The following is a 15,357-nucleotide window of genomic DNA, read 5'->3' on the forward strand; positions in this document are numbered from 1 at the left end:
TGAGAGAAGTTTGCTCATGAAGCCTTTTAAACATAGCTTTGGGTAAAATCTGAGGATCAAACAAAATTGTAAAAATCGACGAAAGGCCTCTTACACTACAACAAAACGAAGCAGTTCGAATTTTTCATATGAATAGTTGGTGGATCGTTTGATAAGACTGATAAATGTGTTTTGAGAATTCCCGATAGAAGAGCGGCTTCTCTAATGAAAAAAAAAAAAAAAAGCTATTAATGATGGATCTGCAAATTCTTTCGGATTCTTGGAAGGCCTGGAATGAATGAAAAAAACAGTAATGAATCACGGGTTTCAGGAAATTTGATTATTTTAAATTTAATCCCCGATATAATTTTGCACATTCCGATAACAGTAAATAAATATACACAAAATATTGAAAAATTCTGTGGTTCGGTAAAATGGCATAATAGAAAACATCGCAAAATCCTCAGACACGACTTAGATTTGTTTTAAGTGAATTTATGTGAACTTGAGTTCACACAGGTCATTATTTTGTTGCTATTTTAAATGCTATTAGGGAGTCTGAAGCCCTGGATGAACTGATATAAATTTTAATAAATTTGTTTGTCAGATAATATCAAAGCATGCGGTCATATTTATTTACATATTTTATATGCTGCATCCGTAATTTGCATCTCTTGACTAGTATAGCTTGTGATTATCATTGAATAAAGAACCATATTTTCCTTCAAAACTCCGCCCGAATGACTGATTCATGTTTGATAGAATTTCCTCCAACTTTTTCGGTTGACTGGAAATTACTGAAGTCCCTTCTTCTGTAGTATAAATACAAACATCTTCAGAATTGTCCATTCCTATAAGAAGAGGAACAGAATCAGTGACTGTCTTACAAGCAGTTTAAAACTGGAAGTAGAAAATAATAATAATAATAATAATAATATATGCATTTGATATATATTCTTCTAACCTCAATGATAAAGAAATGCGCAAACAGTGTTAAAATTCTCTAAGAAATTTGCATAAAAGCCCTTGACTTTCTCAAAAGGCAATTTCTTCACAAGGCTCAGGTGCCGGGCACTTCAGCAGGCTCCTAGCCTGGGACAGCCATATCCTGTGCAGAATTCATTGTAAATAGGCATATATTTCCTGGCATAACATATTGAAGAATATAATTGAGGAAGAATGAATTTTTCCTCAAGAGAATTCAGTGGTCGTTGTATCATGGCATAGGTAAAGATAAGCAATTCCGAACGATAGTCAATTCATGAGCCTTGCGTACATACAAATCGTAAAGTCAGATCGTCCATCAAGAGAGATAAGCGTAACAGTTACTGCTTCGACATCCGGCGCTCAAATTAGTTAGAAACAGGTAGCAGGGCAGGTCCATGGCTGGATGGGAGGAGCTACTGGTCATGTGATCCAATGGGTGTACTGGAAAGAGAGTGCATTTTCTTGTTCGACAGGCATTGGTGGAGGCAAATTTTTAAAGTTTAAACTTAATTGAAATCCTGAGTACATTTATTTGATATAATAAAAAGAAAGTTATCAAGTTACAATACAATAATGAGAAGTAAAGGGATCCTGGACTGAAATAAGTTGGCCTAATTGTAATGCGTTCTGAACTAAGTATTAAAATAAGATATATTGTAACATACAAGGTGTTGGTGAAATGAATTAGTGATTCATATTCTGAAAGACAGATGGCGACACATGAGCGTGTGCTTTTAAGAGTTGCATATGAACGGTGAAGATTTGCAAACGTAAAACAAATATAGAAATACAGAAAAGCAGTACTTAAAACAGTAGATAAAATTAAATTAAGCTTTTTTTTGTTTGCTTCGCTGGTATAATCATAATTTAGTCTTGGGATAGAGCTGTTGTTCATCTTTTCGATGTTCCTGAAGAATTTCCGTGCAATTTTTGCTATGTGTATACTAATGCTTTCAATATTTAACTCGTTCTGAATAACCTCGTTCCTGAAGAACCAAGGGCTATTGGATATAATCCTCAGCATAACATTTTGGCTTTGCTGAATTTTCAGCATGTGAGTTTTACACACATAACCCCAGACTGGGTTTCTTCACAAAGCACCCGACCGAATCAGCCGGCATGCGCCCGGTCACTACTAGGGAATATAACCATTTGAGAAAAGTGCTGGTTGTTGACGATACATCATAATGTGAGATGTATGCATTTTCTCTATACGTTCATTTTCTTATTTCATATCATGCATACATATTTCTAGTCCAGAGTTTTCGGCCTGTAAGAAAGATGTTTCTTAGCCTTCGCATTTATTTATTACTGAATGCCGTGCGGAATATGTGAAGACGAGCAAATCAAGAAAGCGATAAGAGGCAGGATGTGTCTATTTCAAATTTTGTATATATGTAAATAAGTTAAGCGAAATTATATATAAAACATAATTTCTGTATGTAACATATGCTTGTTAATTTTATTGAAATTATGTTATAATGTAACCTGAAAATCTGCAAAGAGAAACTTTGCCTGAAAAATGAGATTTCAAGAGCAAGTCTATTATGGCTATTTCGCTAATTTTGCGAGATATCGCCAAGCTGAAAACGGTTTTGGTGACTAATTTTTATGGCCAAATCTGTCGAGAAATACCCAAAATACACCAAACTTTGTAACAATTTGGCGACATTTGGGTGCGGTCCATGCATAAAGTTCCACTGTCTGTTGCAAAGCCTCTGTTGGCATTTCGCCAAAACACATAGAATCGTCCAAAAGGGGTGTCTGTTAAATGAGAGGTCAGAGAAAGTTCTTTTTTTCGTTGGTAAAAGGGAATTCATATGATCGAGGAAGGGAAAATCCTTATATGATGTTGCACCAATTGTCTTTCGCGACTTTATTTATTTTTTTGGATTTGTAGAAAAAATATCAATAAATTACTTAAAAAATGAATAAATTATTAAAAATTACAAAAGAAGCTCTTGAAAGCGTAACGATAGAAAGTTGGAAGAAGTACTGCACCTATGTAGAAATAGTAGAAAATGACTACTGGAAAAAAGATGGTTTGCTTGAAGATTTATGCAAATCTTTGATTATTTCCTCTTATGAAGAGGAAGAGAACTTGAATATTTGTAGTGATTGTGATACAAAATAATTAGTACTGAAGTAAGAAATTTTGTTTTTTAGCTCCCCAGTACATGTAATACTGCATATAGCTTTCAGCGCAAAAATCGAAGCTATGTAATATTTTTATTTATTATAATCTAGTTATTATAATTACTATAATTAATAAATAGGTTGATCTTTACATTATGGTAACTTGGCGATTTTTTGGCGAAAATTTGGCAACCAACTCTCCTACAGCAACCCTCTATTTTTTTTCCCCGCCGCCATTTTGTCTTCACGAAGTAAAGACATGTTTCTTTTCTTTTTATCTACTGAACACTTCTTCCAACAATCTACTAGCCGAATTACACTTATGCTAGAAATTTTATCAAACAAAACTGCTTAATCATGACAAATATTCACTGCAAAATTGGGAAAAAGTGCACAATACCATACTCCTTACGCGTTTTTCAAAATAACACATACACATAAACCATGTACACGCCGACTTATTTTTACTTAAAAAAACATCCCAGAATTGCACAAAAATGGCATTGCGCACACTCTTCACTATATCCATGTACACTGCTTTTTTCTCATAAATTAGAAAAATTTCACGAAAATACATGACAATTTTCTCAATCTTTAAACCCGGTAAAAAGAACATATATGAAATTGCCTGATCACGAAAAAGTATTTACCCTTTACAAATATGAACATTTCCACATATAAAATAAATAAAATATCCAAAAACTTTTACCTCTAAATCATCTATTACATTATACACGTTACCAACGAATTCATACCGCAAGCATTACAAATACTTAGTATCAAATATTTAAATTATTTCCATGCACGTTTATTTCAACTTAAACGTATACCAAATTCCTACAAACATAAAATTCACAAAATAACTATCATTTCATTAAAATATAATTAAATTCAAAAACACTACTTAAAATATAAATGAGCACATACATTAAATTAATAAAAATTACCTTACAATCCTAATTACTTTAAACTAAATCACTGCTAATAACAATTTTCCCAATAATACCAAATTCCTTTCCACCTTACATTTAGAACAATGCATAAAAATAATATCCTCAAATAATTAAAAATACTAACTTACCTAATCTTCTTCAGAATCTTGATTACGTGGCGGATACACTTTTCTAATTCATTCAATAAAATTATTGAAAGATTTTTTTCTGCGAATTTTTCCTCCATATTTCCTCCGCTAAATAAAAAGCAAACTTCTCTTTATCACAATGCCTAAATACCCATTTCGAATTCACTTTAGTTAGGGCCATGGGATCCAAAAATTAAACAACACTGTTTCACACAACACAGAATAAAGCTAAATACAAAATTTCCACATTTTTTCCCGATTTCTCCCCTTTTCCGATTAAAGAACCGTAATTCGTCCATTAATATCACATGACATATCCCATGATCTCTCATTTCCCTCACGCAAAATAATGCGTAATCGGAACTGAGTACTGCTCACATTATTACCAAAGTCCCAGGTAGTAACCTTTATCGCCTCCAAAATGTCGCCAAACTACCAGTTACCACATTGTAAAGATCAACCAATAAATATAACAATTATTTACCACTGTATAATCATTATAATTAATTAATAGGAAATTTTTTTTCAATGTGTAATAATGCAGATAGATCGTATCTCGAAGATAAAAAAGAGAAACTAATTATCAATTACAACGTAATTATAATAATTATTATTGCCATATAATTATTATAATTAATTATAATAATTAAATTATTAGAATTGATTGTAATAATAATATAATAATGAAAATCATAAATAAAATATAATAATTGAATAATTATAATAAAATTTACTTTTTATGTTTTTTATAAAATAATGTTATACTGCAAAGCTAAGTTTAGAAAACACTTGTATTTTTAAGAATATATACATAAAGGCTTAATATTAAACAGAATTTAATAAACAGCTAATAATAAATGATGATCAGCATATCAGCTTAGATTACTTAAAAGTAATTTTGTCTTCTTATGTCTGTGCCCTATGAATGCTGTGGAAATAAACAGGGAAAAAATAAAACGGAAAAAATCCCTACGACATGATTCCATCCACCCCATTTTGAGAATAAATCGGTCCAAATGGCAATTTTCACTGTTGTAAATAGTCTCATCCCTATATTGGGTAATTATTCTAGCTTAGACCTCAGGAAAAAGAGGCTAGTTTATATCACCACAATTAGGCCATTGATGACTTTTGCGTCGCCGGCCTGGTGCACGGCTACAAAGGAGGATATAAAAAGACTTCAAATCATGCAAAACAAAGTCTTAAGGCTTATCACCCATGCTCCCTTTTTTGTGAGCAATGCTACACTGCACTGTGACTTAAAACTGGACACTCTAGAAGAGCACCTGAATAAGATCAACAGGAAATTCTTCACGAAAGCTCTGAACTGTGACCATATGAGAAATTTTGATATCTTTACCTACGAAATATTGAATGAGGACGCCAAACTGCGCCCACTTGCGGCCCACCTTATCATGGACCCGAACTTTCCCACCTAGTGCCCACATGTAAATAATGTACCTAATGTGTTTATTAGCATTCTTGATTTTGTATCATACTTATTTATTCTACTGTGTATTTCTTAAATTCACCAGTTTTATTCACATTCTACACTCATTTTATAACTCCCACTTAGTCACGCCTTTACCGGGCCGGTTACTTGCTAGTGAGCTCTTGCGTTGCTGGTCTTCCTATTCTTTATCCGTCTTAGCTCCTCCTTATGGCGGACATTATGGAAAGATAGTTCTATGTTATTGTGCCCATCTGGCATAAATTTGATTAAGCCAGATAAACTACTGATCTCAGTGGTATTTGGCTATAAGTTATCAGTCAGTCAGTCAGTTGCTTGCTTTTTTTTTTTTTTTTTTTTCAGTTCTGAGTCGATTGCCAAGTATTGAGATATTTCAGTGTGAGATTTGCTCTTTGAATGTGCAGTACGTTGCGTTTTGTTTAGCGTTCTTAATAGTTTGAAATGTAAGAACTGATTGTGCTATGTGATACTGACTAGAGCTGTAAGAGTACTTTTGTGAAAGTTCCAGGACTGTAAAGTGTTGGTAATCCTTGTGGTAAAAGAAATTAAGGTACATCGTTTCTGTGCGCATTCAGTCCATTAAGAGCCCGTACGCGCGGAACACATTTTTAGGAATGCTGACTTCCTATAATGGGCAGCAGATGTTTGAGGTGATTTCGATGTACGGATACACTAATTTTCAATTTTAACTGTGGTACTTGTTTTAAGCTGAAGAACGTATTTTACGCATTAATACTAAGGATCCCTGCTAAAACTGCTCCATAGAAAACAGTAAAACATTGTATGGGTACCCATAGAATGCTACTGGTTTCTATTTATCTCTACTGGTTTTCCTTACTAATGTCAAAATACCCCATAGGAAACCAGTGAAACGTTCTTCTGGTATTTATAGAATTCTACAGACTTTTACTGGTTTCTGTAGACATCTATTGGATTACCTTACTTGTATCGCCCACCAGCGGTCGAGCGGTAAAGTCGCTGATCACTGGTAGTTCGGTCCGAGGTTCGAATCCCGCGAACGGGCTGGCTGCATGGGTGTTTTCGTGGTTTTCCCCATGGGTAACGTGTATACGAGCCAGTTCCCCTTAGAAAGTCTTCCACGAAGGCATCCCTCCTTTTAGGCAGATAGCCCTCGAGGCTTTGCCGTAATTAAATAACCTAACCTTACTTGTATCATCCCATATTCTATTGGTTATAGCGGCTTATATGAATTAATTTTCTTAATGATATTGGCAGAGCTCTTGTAAACAATGAAAGCTAATGGAAATTAGCTTTACTGATATCTCAACACACCAGAAATCATTGGCATTCATGCTATCTACTGATTATTTAAAAATTTTTATTCATTTATTGGTACTATTCGGTTTTGAGGGCCGTAAAAAATCGCCAAACTATTGTTGATGCCAGTGCTGCCAAAAATAATTGCGGCAAACCTAACGCAAGAAAGGAAGTATAATAGTAAATAACTATCTAAGACTGATGTTTTAATTTAGATGAAAGGTTAATTTCATATAATACATTTTTACTATTATAATTTATATACAAAAGGCTAAGGCTAAACATGACTGAAGCATAAGAGCAAATAATTATTCCAGATCATTATTATAATTTATATAAAAATTGCTAAACATAACTGAAGGGATGCCTGCATCGCTATTTCGCTACCGAGTTATTGCTAAAGCATAATTTCCTCTCATTGATTGTTCAAACATAATTTTCAGTAATGAATGATGCTTTTCTTTGAAAAAATTCTCGTAAAGTGCAGAATCGCCCGCTTATTTGTTTGCCGCTTTTTACAAGGGTAAAAACAATTGGATTTTTGTCAACTTTCTTTTACCTTTTAAGTGAAAATAGGTCGATGTATACATAGATAAAGTCAAGGGTGTGCGCAGTACCATTTTTGTGCAATTCTGGGATTTTTTTCAAGTGAAAATAGGCCGATGTGTACATGGATACCGAGTATGTGCAATTCTTAAAAACGTGTCAAGCAGTGGGTGATTCTGCACTTTAACGAAAATTCTATTGCAGACTTTTCGTCATGGACAATTCCCAAATTATTAAAACCACAGGATATCAAAAAAGGATGTACAAATTAAACTAGTATTGCAATGGAGTGTTAAGAAATATAGAACTATATAAACTTAACGCAATCTGAAATCAGCGCGTACACTAGATTTGGCGCCCATTTAATGCATACATTTCGCGCATACATACATTTTCGCTGCAAATTTTTTACGGTCCTCAAAACGGAATAGTATCCATTTATTTTATTATATTATTCATTTATTTTTGCCCCTCTTGAGATTAAGCTTATTTCAGTTTTGTAACTAATAGGAACCATTAAAGTTAATAAAAATACAGTCACTTCCACACACAACCGCTTCCCTAAAAAAAACCCACCTTTTAACACGGTCAGAATTTCTAAATATATAAATGAACATAGCATCAAACATGACTTCTTTAAGATGATTAGAGTAAACTGGACATGTAAGCGGTTTTCTTGGAAAGGGTTCGCAATACATCTTCGTTTCCGTCAAGCCTATTTCTGATAACTTTTGTCGTAAATAATAAACAATAATCATACAAACACACGCACACAATATATACATACATATATATAATTATAAGAACGAAAAGGGGATACAGCTATTAAAAATTCCAGTATTTCAATAAAATAAAAATAAGAAAGCCAATAAAGAAAAATAGGATTACGATGGTGACTACATAAATTCCAATTTACAAAGTCGTAATAAGGAAGGGAAGAAAGAAAAATTAAAAATCAAAGGTAAAATAAAAACTGATATTATTACTCCAAAGGGGCAATTTATCCTGAAGAACTTAATTTCGTTTTAGCATTTTGCGTTGAAAACTTTAAAAGGCTGTATCCCTTTTCAAATCGTTGCCACCATATATTATAGCCTTGTCTTATATATTAAAGAAATTAAATAATGAAAATTCTGCATAAATGTACGTATTTTTCTCGCACTGTGATAAAACAACGGTACCTAGAGCCGTCAAAATTTGAATAACGTAATCATTCATAGAATGTGGGCATGTGGAAGGCCTAGTTTGAATTTGAAATTTGTTTCAGTGTCGATTTCAGATTTTGTAACATTTAACGAATGTTTGATTAAAAAACTAAACGATTTCAAAGAGACCAATGGCAACACTGTACGGAAAGAAAAACATTTTTATCTCCAAAGCGCGAGACTCTGTATCGGAAATCCTAAAGATACGCTCATTTTAAAATTAATTTGCGATATTGCTGTTGAACTGAATTTTATAGTCTGAGTACGTAGAGCATGATATTTAATAAATGAAAGTAACACACGAAACGTTAAAGAAACGCTCCTTTGGACGTAATTTAAATCTGAAACCTTTCAGAATTTTTTTCTATTTTTTTAATTGAAATTATTTTTAAAATATTTGAAATATAGTAAAAGCAAAAATGATAGATGGAAAAACTGCCGTACAAGCACTAGCTAATAGTAGTGAAAATGCATATAAAATGAGATTCAGAAATTGAAAATAAGAATTAGCCATATCAAAGAAAATACCTAAAAATGAACAATTTAAAAAAGATAGCGAAACATTACTGATCATTCAAGGGGAATTAGCTTATTTCTCACTCTCCCCAACTGTTCAGACGTAGTGTTTAGTGCTTGTCATGCATATGTAAATTAAAGAATAAAATTATACTTAAATATTCAATTCCCCAAATTCAGCTAACTCATGTGCATGTCAAGAATTCCCCTGCACGATATAAATCTATTTAAAAATTGTTCGAAACATCATATTAAATGAAAAAACATTGTTTAAAAAAACCATACCACAGTATGTAAGTATCGAATCAATGATGCGATCAAAACATATACAAATGTGTAAATGCAAATGTAAACAGAAGGAGTACACCTCATGCTACAAAAATGTTCATTTAAATGAAATTGTCATATCTAAAATAATAAATTAGGCCAGAATAATTTAAAAAGCTATAAAAATTTACTTAGTACACCGTACTTGGGAACTAATAATGAACAAGGTTTTTTCTTAATTCCCAATTTCTTAATTGCGTGTTCGTCTACAGTTGCCAGGTTTAAGAAAGCAGCAAAAATTAGGTTGGTGAAAATGGTAGTTATGGTATAGCTAGACAGTGCGACTAGCTATTAAACTGATATGCTACGTGATACGTTCCAGTCCACTGCAGCACTTTCACACATATTAAGCTTTTTGGGTACTATTTTGTTTTGACAACCGTAAAAAAATTGCAGAGAAACTGTATGCGTAAAAGCGCCAAACCTAGCAGATGCGCCCATTTAACAGCGCGCAAAATCTAGCGTACGAGATGATTTCAAATTGCGTACGTTTAGATTGTTCTATATTTCTTAAGACGTCATTGAAATACTAGTTTAATTTTTAAATCCTGTTTTGATTTTTAAATCCTTTTTTGATATTCTATGGATTTAACAATTTGGGAATTGTTCATGACGAAAAGTCTGCAATAGAATTTTTTCAAAGAAAAGACATCATTCATTATAGAAAATTATGTTTGAACAAACAACGAGTTGAAATTATGCTTTAGCGATAACTCGTTAGCGAAACATCGATGCAGGAATCTATTCAGTTATGTTTAGCCTTTTTTTAAACAAATTATAATAATGATATGAAATAGTTATTTACTCTTATGCCATTTTTTCATAAATTATAATAATAAAAAATATTACATGAAATTAACCTTTCATCTAAATTAAAACATTAATCTTAAATAGTTATTTACTATTATACTTCTTTTCTTGCGTTAGGGTTGCGGCAATTATTTTTGGCAGCACTGGCATCAGCAACAGTTCGGCGATTTTTTACGGTCCTCAAATGGAATAGTACCGATTGTTGTTACACCATTTCATGGACGTCAACCCCTCTGCTCAAGAATACATAAATCTAATAACAGCGACGAACAATATTCTGGAATCGCTGAACCAATTTCTAATAAGGTCTGCCTTTTTCCAATTTTTAACATTGCATTTCCAAATGGTTTCATAGGTAACATAAAGCTTCAATTTGCGGCCATTTTTGCATACTCGTTTGTTAGATAAAATACCTGTTTCTTAAAAAAATGATACAGCATCCATCTTATTACTTGGTAAATTAAAGCTTGTTAATGCCATATTCACGGAAAAATAACAATGAGTATATTTTTAAATAAATAATGCGAATACGAAAACCCCATAAAATGAATAATATAAGAAACACGCGTCAAGAGCAAAACTGCAACACGCTGCTAATATAACAATTACATGACGAGGTATATGAATACGTAGCCGGTACTAGTATAAAATTACGTGGCAAGGTCTAAGAACAAGCAGCCAGATTTTAGCGACATATCTCTGATTGGTATTCAAATCCAATCTCGGGGCCGCTGTAATAAGAAGTACCCTTTAATTTGTAGCATTAAGAATAGTGCACAGGACCAGGTGTCTTCTATCCAACTGCAATGTTGACGAACCATTGCAAATGGGTGGAATGGAGATGTCTAGACAATGCAATGCACACAACAGGACGGCGGGCATATAGTCCTCCTTGATGCAAATGTCTGGCTACAGGGCTACAGTTTTTTGGGTGATTCGCTTAACAGTAGCAGAAAGTAACTTATTTGTTACCACAGTAGCTTTCTTGAGGTTCCTTTTTGTCGATAGCACTATACACCTACTTCTACACCTATATTGTACCTAGACCAACCCGGCACTGCGAACACAATCTCCCCCGTTACATTTGCTACGCATTCCATTTGTTTGAAATGATTTTCAAAAGCCTTGAAACAACACTGTGGCTAACGACGATCTCCCTTTCGCTTTCTTCGATCTTACCAATAATACAACCATACGCAAAATCATCTAAGTTATGTCGAGAAGGCGTACCAAAAATTGCAAGTTCGTCAACTGATTCTTTCCTAATTTAGAAGTCAAACAACAAAAATCAGCGTTATATTGAAAATCAGCGTTATATTTACAAAATTGAAAATTTTGTAAATATAACGCTGATTTTTGTTGTTTGACTTCTGAATTAGTATTTATTCGGCGTGTTATTGTTTCTTAATTATAGAAGCCCCAAACAGACTGTGAAAATTTTGTAAATATAACGCTGATTTTTGTTGTTTGACTTCTGAATTAGTATTTATTCGGCGTGTTATTGTGTCTTAATTATAGAAGCCCCAAACAGGCTGTGAAAATTTTGTAAATATAACGCTGATTTTTGTTGTTTGACTATATTGTTGTTGTTTGACTTCTGAATTAGTATTTATTCGGCGTGTTATTGTGTCTTAATTATAGAAGCCCCAAACAGGCTGTGAAAATTTTGTAAATATAACGCTGATTTTTGTTGTTTGACTATATATAGACTTGTAATATAACGCTGATTTTTGTTGTCTGAATTAGTATTTATTCGGCGTGTTATTGTGTCTTGATTATTTCCTGTTAAATTCTGGTTTTGAATAACAACGGTCAAATACGTCAAATCCTTTATATCTCTCAAAGCACAACACAACTTACTATATACTGCTCTTATGCCCACATTTTCTTTCCTTCCATTTCTGGTTGCTATCGCTGCTACTGTCACCCGTCCTCTCAACTATTCACCAGTGTATATCATGCTCCCCTATTCTACCCCGCTGAGTAAACTGAAAATTTATGACATCATTAAAGTAAGCAGAAACCCTCCGAAATGAATAAGAAGGATTAAATCTTCTATGCAATCTAAAAAATATTAACGATTATTGGGGTTATTTTCTTGATGTCTGAGCAATTGACAGTGATTATAATAACTCATTATGAAGTATTTACATTTGCGAAAAGTCTGAAAATGTATTCAGTGTTATGTTGTCGCATAATGCAAAATTTTGTGTAACATTATGTAAAACCTATATCTTTGTTAAAACAAATTTATTTGCTACAATAATGCTACAAAATCGTACTTGTATACCTAGGTCCTGCAACTCCTGGAGTCCAGGTGTCTAGTACACTCCTGTGCGTGTGTTTTAAGCCTGGGTAATAACACAGTTTCAAAATTTATGTGGAAATCAATTGTGTGTTGGCGATATAATCTCTGTTGTAAAACTAACCGGGATCCTTTTTATGTCAAAAGGAAATATTGCTGAATATTTTTCTTTGAAAGACAAATTACTCAAATTTGGTTCCTTGAATCAGAGAATACATTTCTGTTAATAAGACAATTTTCTTGATAGAAAAAAAAACCCTGAAAGAATATGATTCTTACAGAAGATAACCTATTTTAAACACAATTATAAGAAGTCACAAGCAAAAATCATTGTTACTGAAATCGGCGGAAAGGCAAAAATGCCTTAAATTGCTTCCTTGAAGCAAATACTTATTTTTGCAGCTCAAAAATGAGCTTTTGTACTTTTCCTAATAAAAGTTACGATTTTTTCTTTAATTTTTTTAAGAAGATAATAATGGTAGATTAAACCAAACTGCTTGATAGAAAATATAACAAAATCTAAGGCTTCAATAAACCATTCAGTTTCATATTTGCCACTGGCAACGAATTTAACCTGACATAGATGGTATCAATTTTAGTGCTCTATTTAAACAAATAACGCAGTATAGCTTGCATTGAATAAGCAAGACGAATGATTCGGATATTTTTTAATCTACTCATAAAAAGTTGGCACTGGCCATTTCTACTCTATAGCCATTAGTTAGATTCTAGAAATAAAAAGCTCTTTATAGAAGTTCATCGCTTAAGCACATATACTTGAATGGTTTTTCACCAGTATCGGGTAAAATCTGAAATGCAAGAGTCATTTCAATTGTTTTTAAAACATCTCTCCAGTTGAACAACGCGATTGTTGAGTCTTGATTGAACCTTAGTAGTCATATCGAGGTTCAAATCTCAGTGAACGGCTTGGCAACTTAGAAGCTTTGGTAGTTTACTATGGGTTCAACGTAAATCGTTTCTTTTAAAAGTTCTTTGCGAAGGATGCTCAACCAGCAGCCGAGCGGAAGTAGTTGGACACTGTTGCTTTGGTGAATTCCACCGAACGGGGCTTGGCTGCATGAGGATTTTTGTGGTTTTCTCTACGTGTAAGCGTGCATACGAACCAGTTTACCTTAGAATGTTCTCCACGAAGGTATCACTTAGATTGATATCCGCCAAGTGCTTTGTCATAATCAAAATAAAGGAAACTTTTACGAAGGCTGCATAGGAAATTTCATGCGGTCTGGCTAAGGTAACTTGTGTACGAAAATGCTTTTCTTAGCAAATCCTCAACGAAGACATCTTTCGCCATGTAGATATTTCGGCTCGTTTTCTTTGCCGGAAGGCTAACTTCTGCAAAGGCATCGTGCCCATAGACACATAGCCCTTAAGTCCATTTTCATAATCTAAGTAATCGAAACTAATCAAAATGGGGGTGTACTTGTTTTCGAGTCACTGTGCTCGTATCGTATATAGGAAAACAACAATTTCAACCGTCAAATCGTAGCTTACATATATTTGTGTTACCATATAGCTTCGGCCTTAATAAGTCAATCCGACTGATATTTGATAGGCACATGAATAAACATCAAAACGAAAAGTACTGGAGAAATGAATACGTGAAAAATAAATACTGGAGTTCCTTGGGAAAAATAGGAGGTAGGCAGGTAAAGAAGGAACCATTGTCTCTTGAATCAGGCTAAATCATGAACTGAATGAAAAATAGATAGCATGCTTGAGAAATGCGGTCGAAACGTAACTTCAGTTAAACACAATTCCAGAACTGACACTGTACCGCAAACAGATGAGAATACAGTTCAAGCAGATAAAATGAAAAAACATCAATACAAATTTACAGCTATGTAATATTAAGATAATATGCAATAAAACATAAGTTTCATAAGACGGAATAAATGACAGGAGTAAAATATTTACAAATAATTTCTTTCCAGTATGATTAAACTACGGAACTGTGGTCTTTGAGTCATGGGCAGTGAAGTGTATGATATTATAGTCATTCTGGATTATCTCTAAATTAAACTAGAAAGAGAAGGTAACCTCCCATTGCTAACGCCTTTTTCTGAGAACTTCTCATTGCTTTTCTGGAGTCATATACTTTATTTTAAGTTCTTTGCACAGGAGTTTGTTTATGATAAAGTAGTGAGCTCATGTGATGGTCATCCAGATTTTGCTCTGCACGAACTGTGCTGTTTGGATCAATCTTGGAGGCGGCCGCCTAAGCAGGAGAGGCTGCTATGGGCCGTATAAATGAGACATAAGTTTGGGACTATAGAATTCATACTATGGGCCTTATAAATGAGACATAAGTTTGTCTTTTTCGGTAAAGGCTAAACCCGAGTTTTTGCCTAAAAACACAAATATCGCACAGTCATTAGCTTTACTAGCTATACACTTAATATGTGTTTTCGAGATGAACCTGTCTTGGCTCCCAACGTCGAGCGAACAAAGATCTTCCGTGTGCCTTGGAGAGCTGAACGTCGTTGTGTTCTCGAATGTATTTTGCAATTAATTCTAACATTCGAATGTAATTCCTATGTAACCTGATTTTTATTTAACTATTTGACACTTGCATACATTACTTAAATGTTATTTGTTTGCATACATTACTTAAATGTTATTTGTTTGCATACATTACTTAAATGTTATTTGTCGTAGTATAAACAGAAAAATCTTGGTATTTTAAACTAAAGTGCGA

The 15,357-nt window shown here is 33.4% G+C and overlaps 1 protein-coding gene across 1 annotated transcript in view; it reads right to left on the minus strand.

The window, feature by feature from the left end:
• Positions 1-377: 377 nt before the first annotated feature.
• LOC146994203 (uncharacterized) overlaps positions 378-15,357 on the minus strand; it is a 97,412-nt gene continuing 82,432 nt past the window's right edge. Inside the window, exon 3 of the mRNA XM_085826322.1 lies at positions 378-830. Coding sequence (XP_085682448.1) covers positions 658-830 — 173 coding nt within the window. The 3' untranslated portion in view covers positions 378-657. The remainder of the gene's footprint in view (positions 831-15,357) is intronic.

Source organism: Stegodyphus dumicola, chromosome 11 (assembly GCF_044657685.1).
Source record: "Stegodyphus dumicola isolate Sdum_Otavi_A_Nest chromosome 11, ASM4465768v1".
Classification (NCBI taxonomy): Eukaryota; Metazoa; Arthropoda; class Arachnida; order Araneae; family Eresidae; genus Stegodyphus; species Stegodyphus dumicola.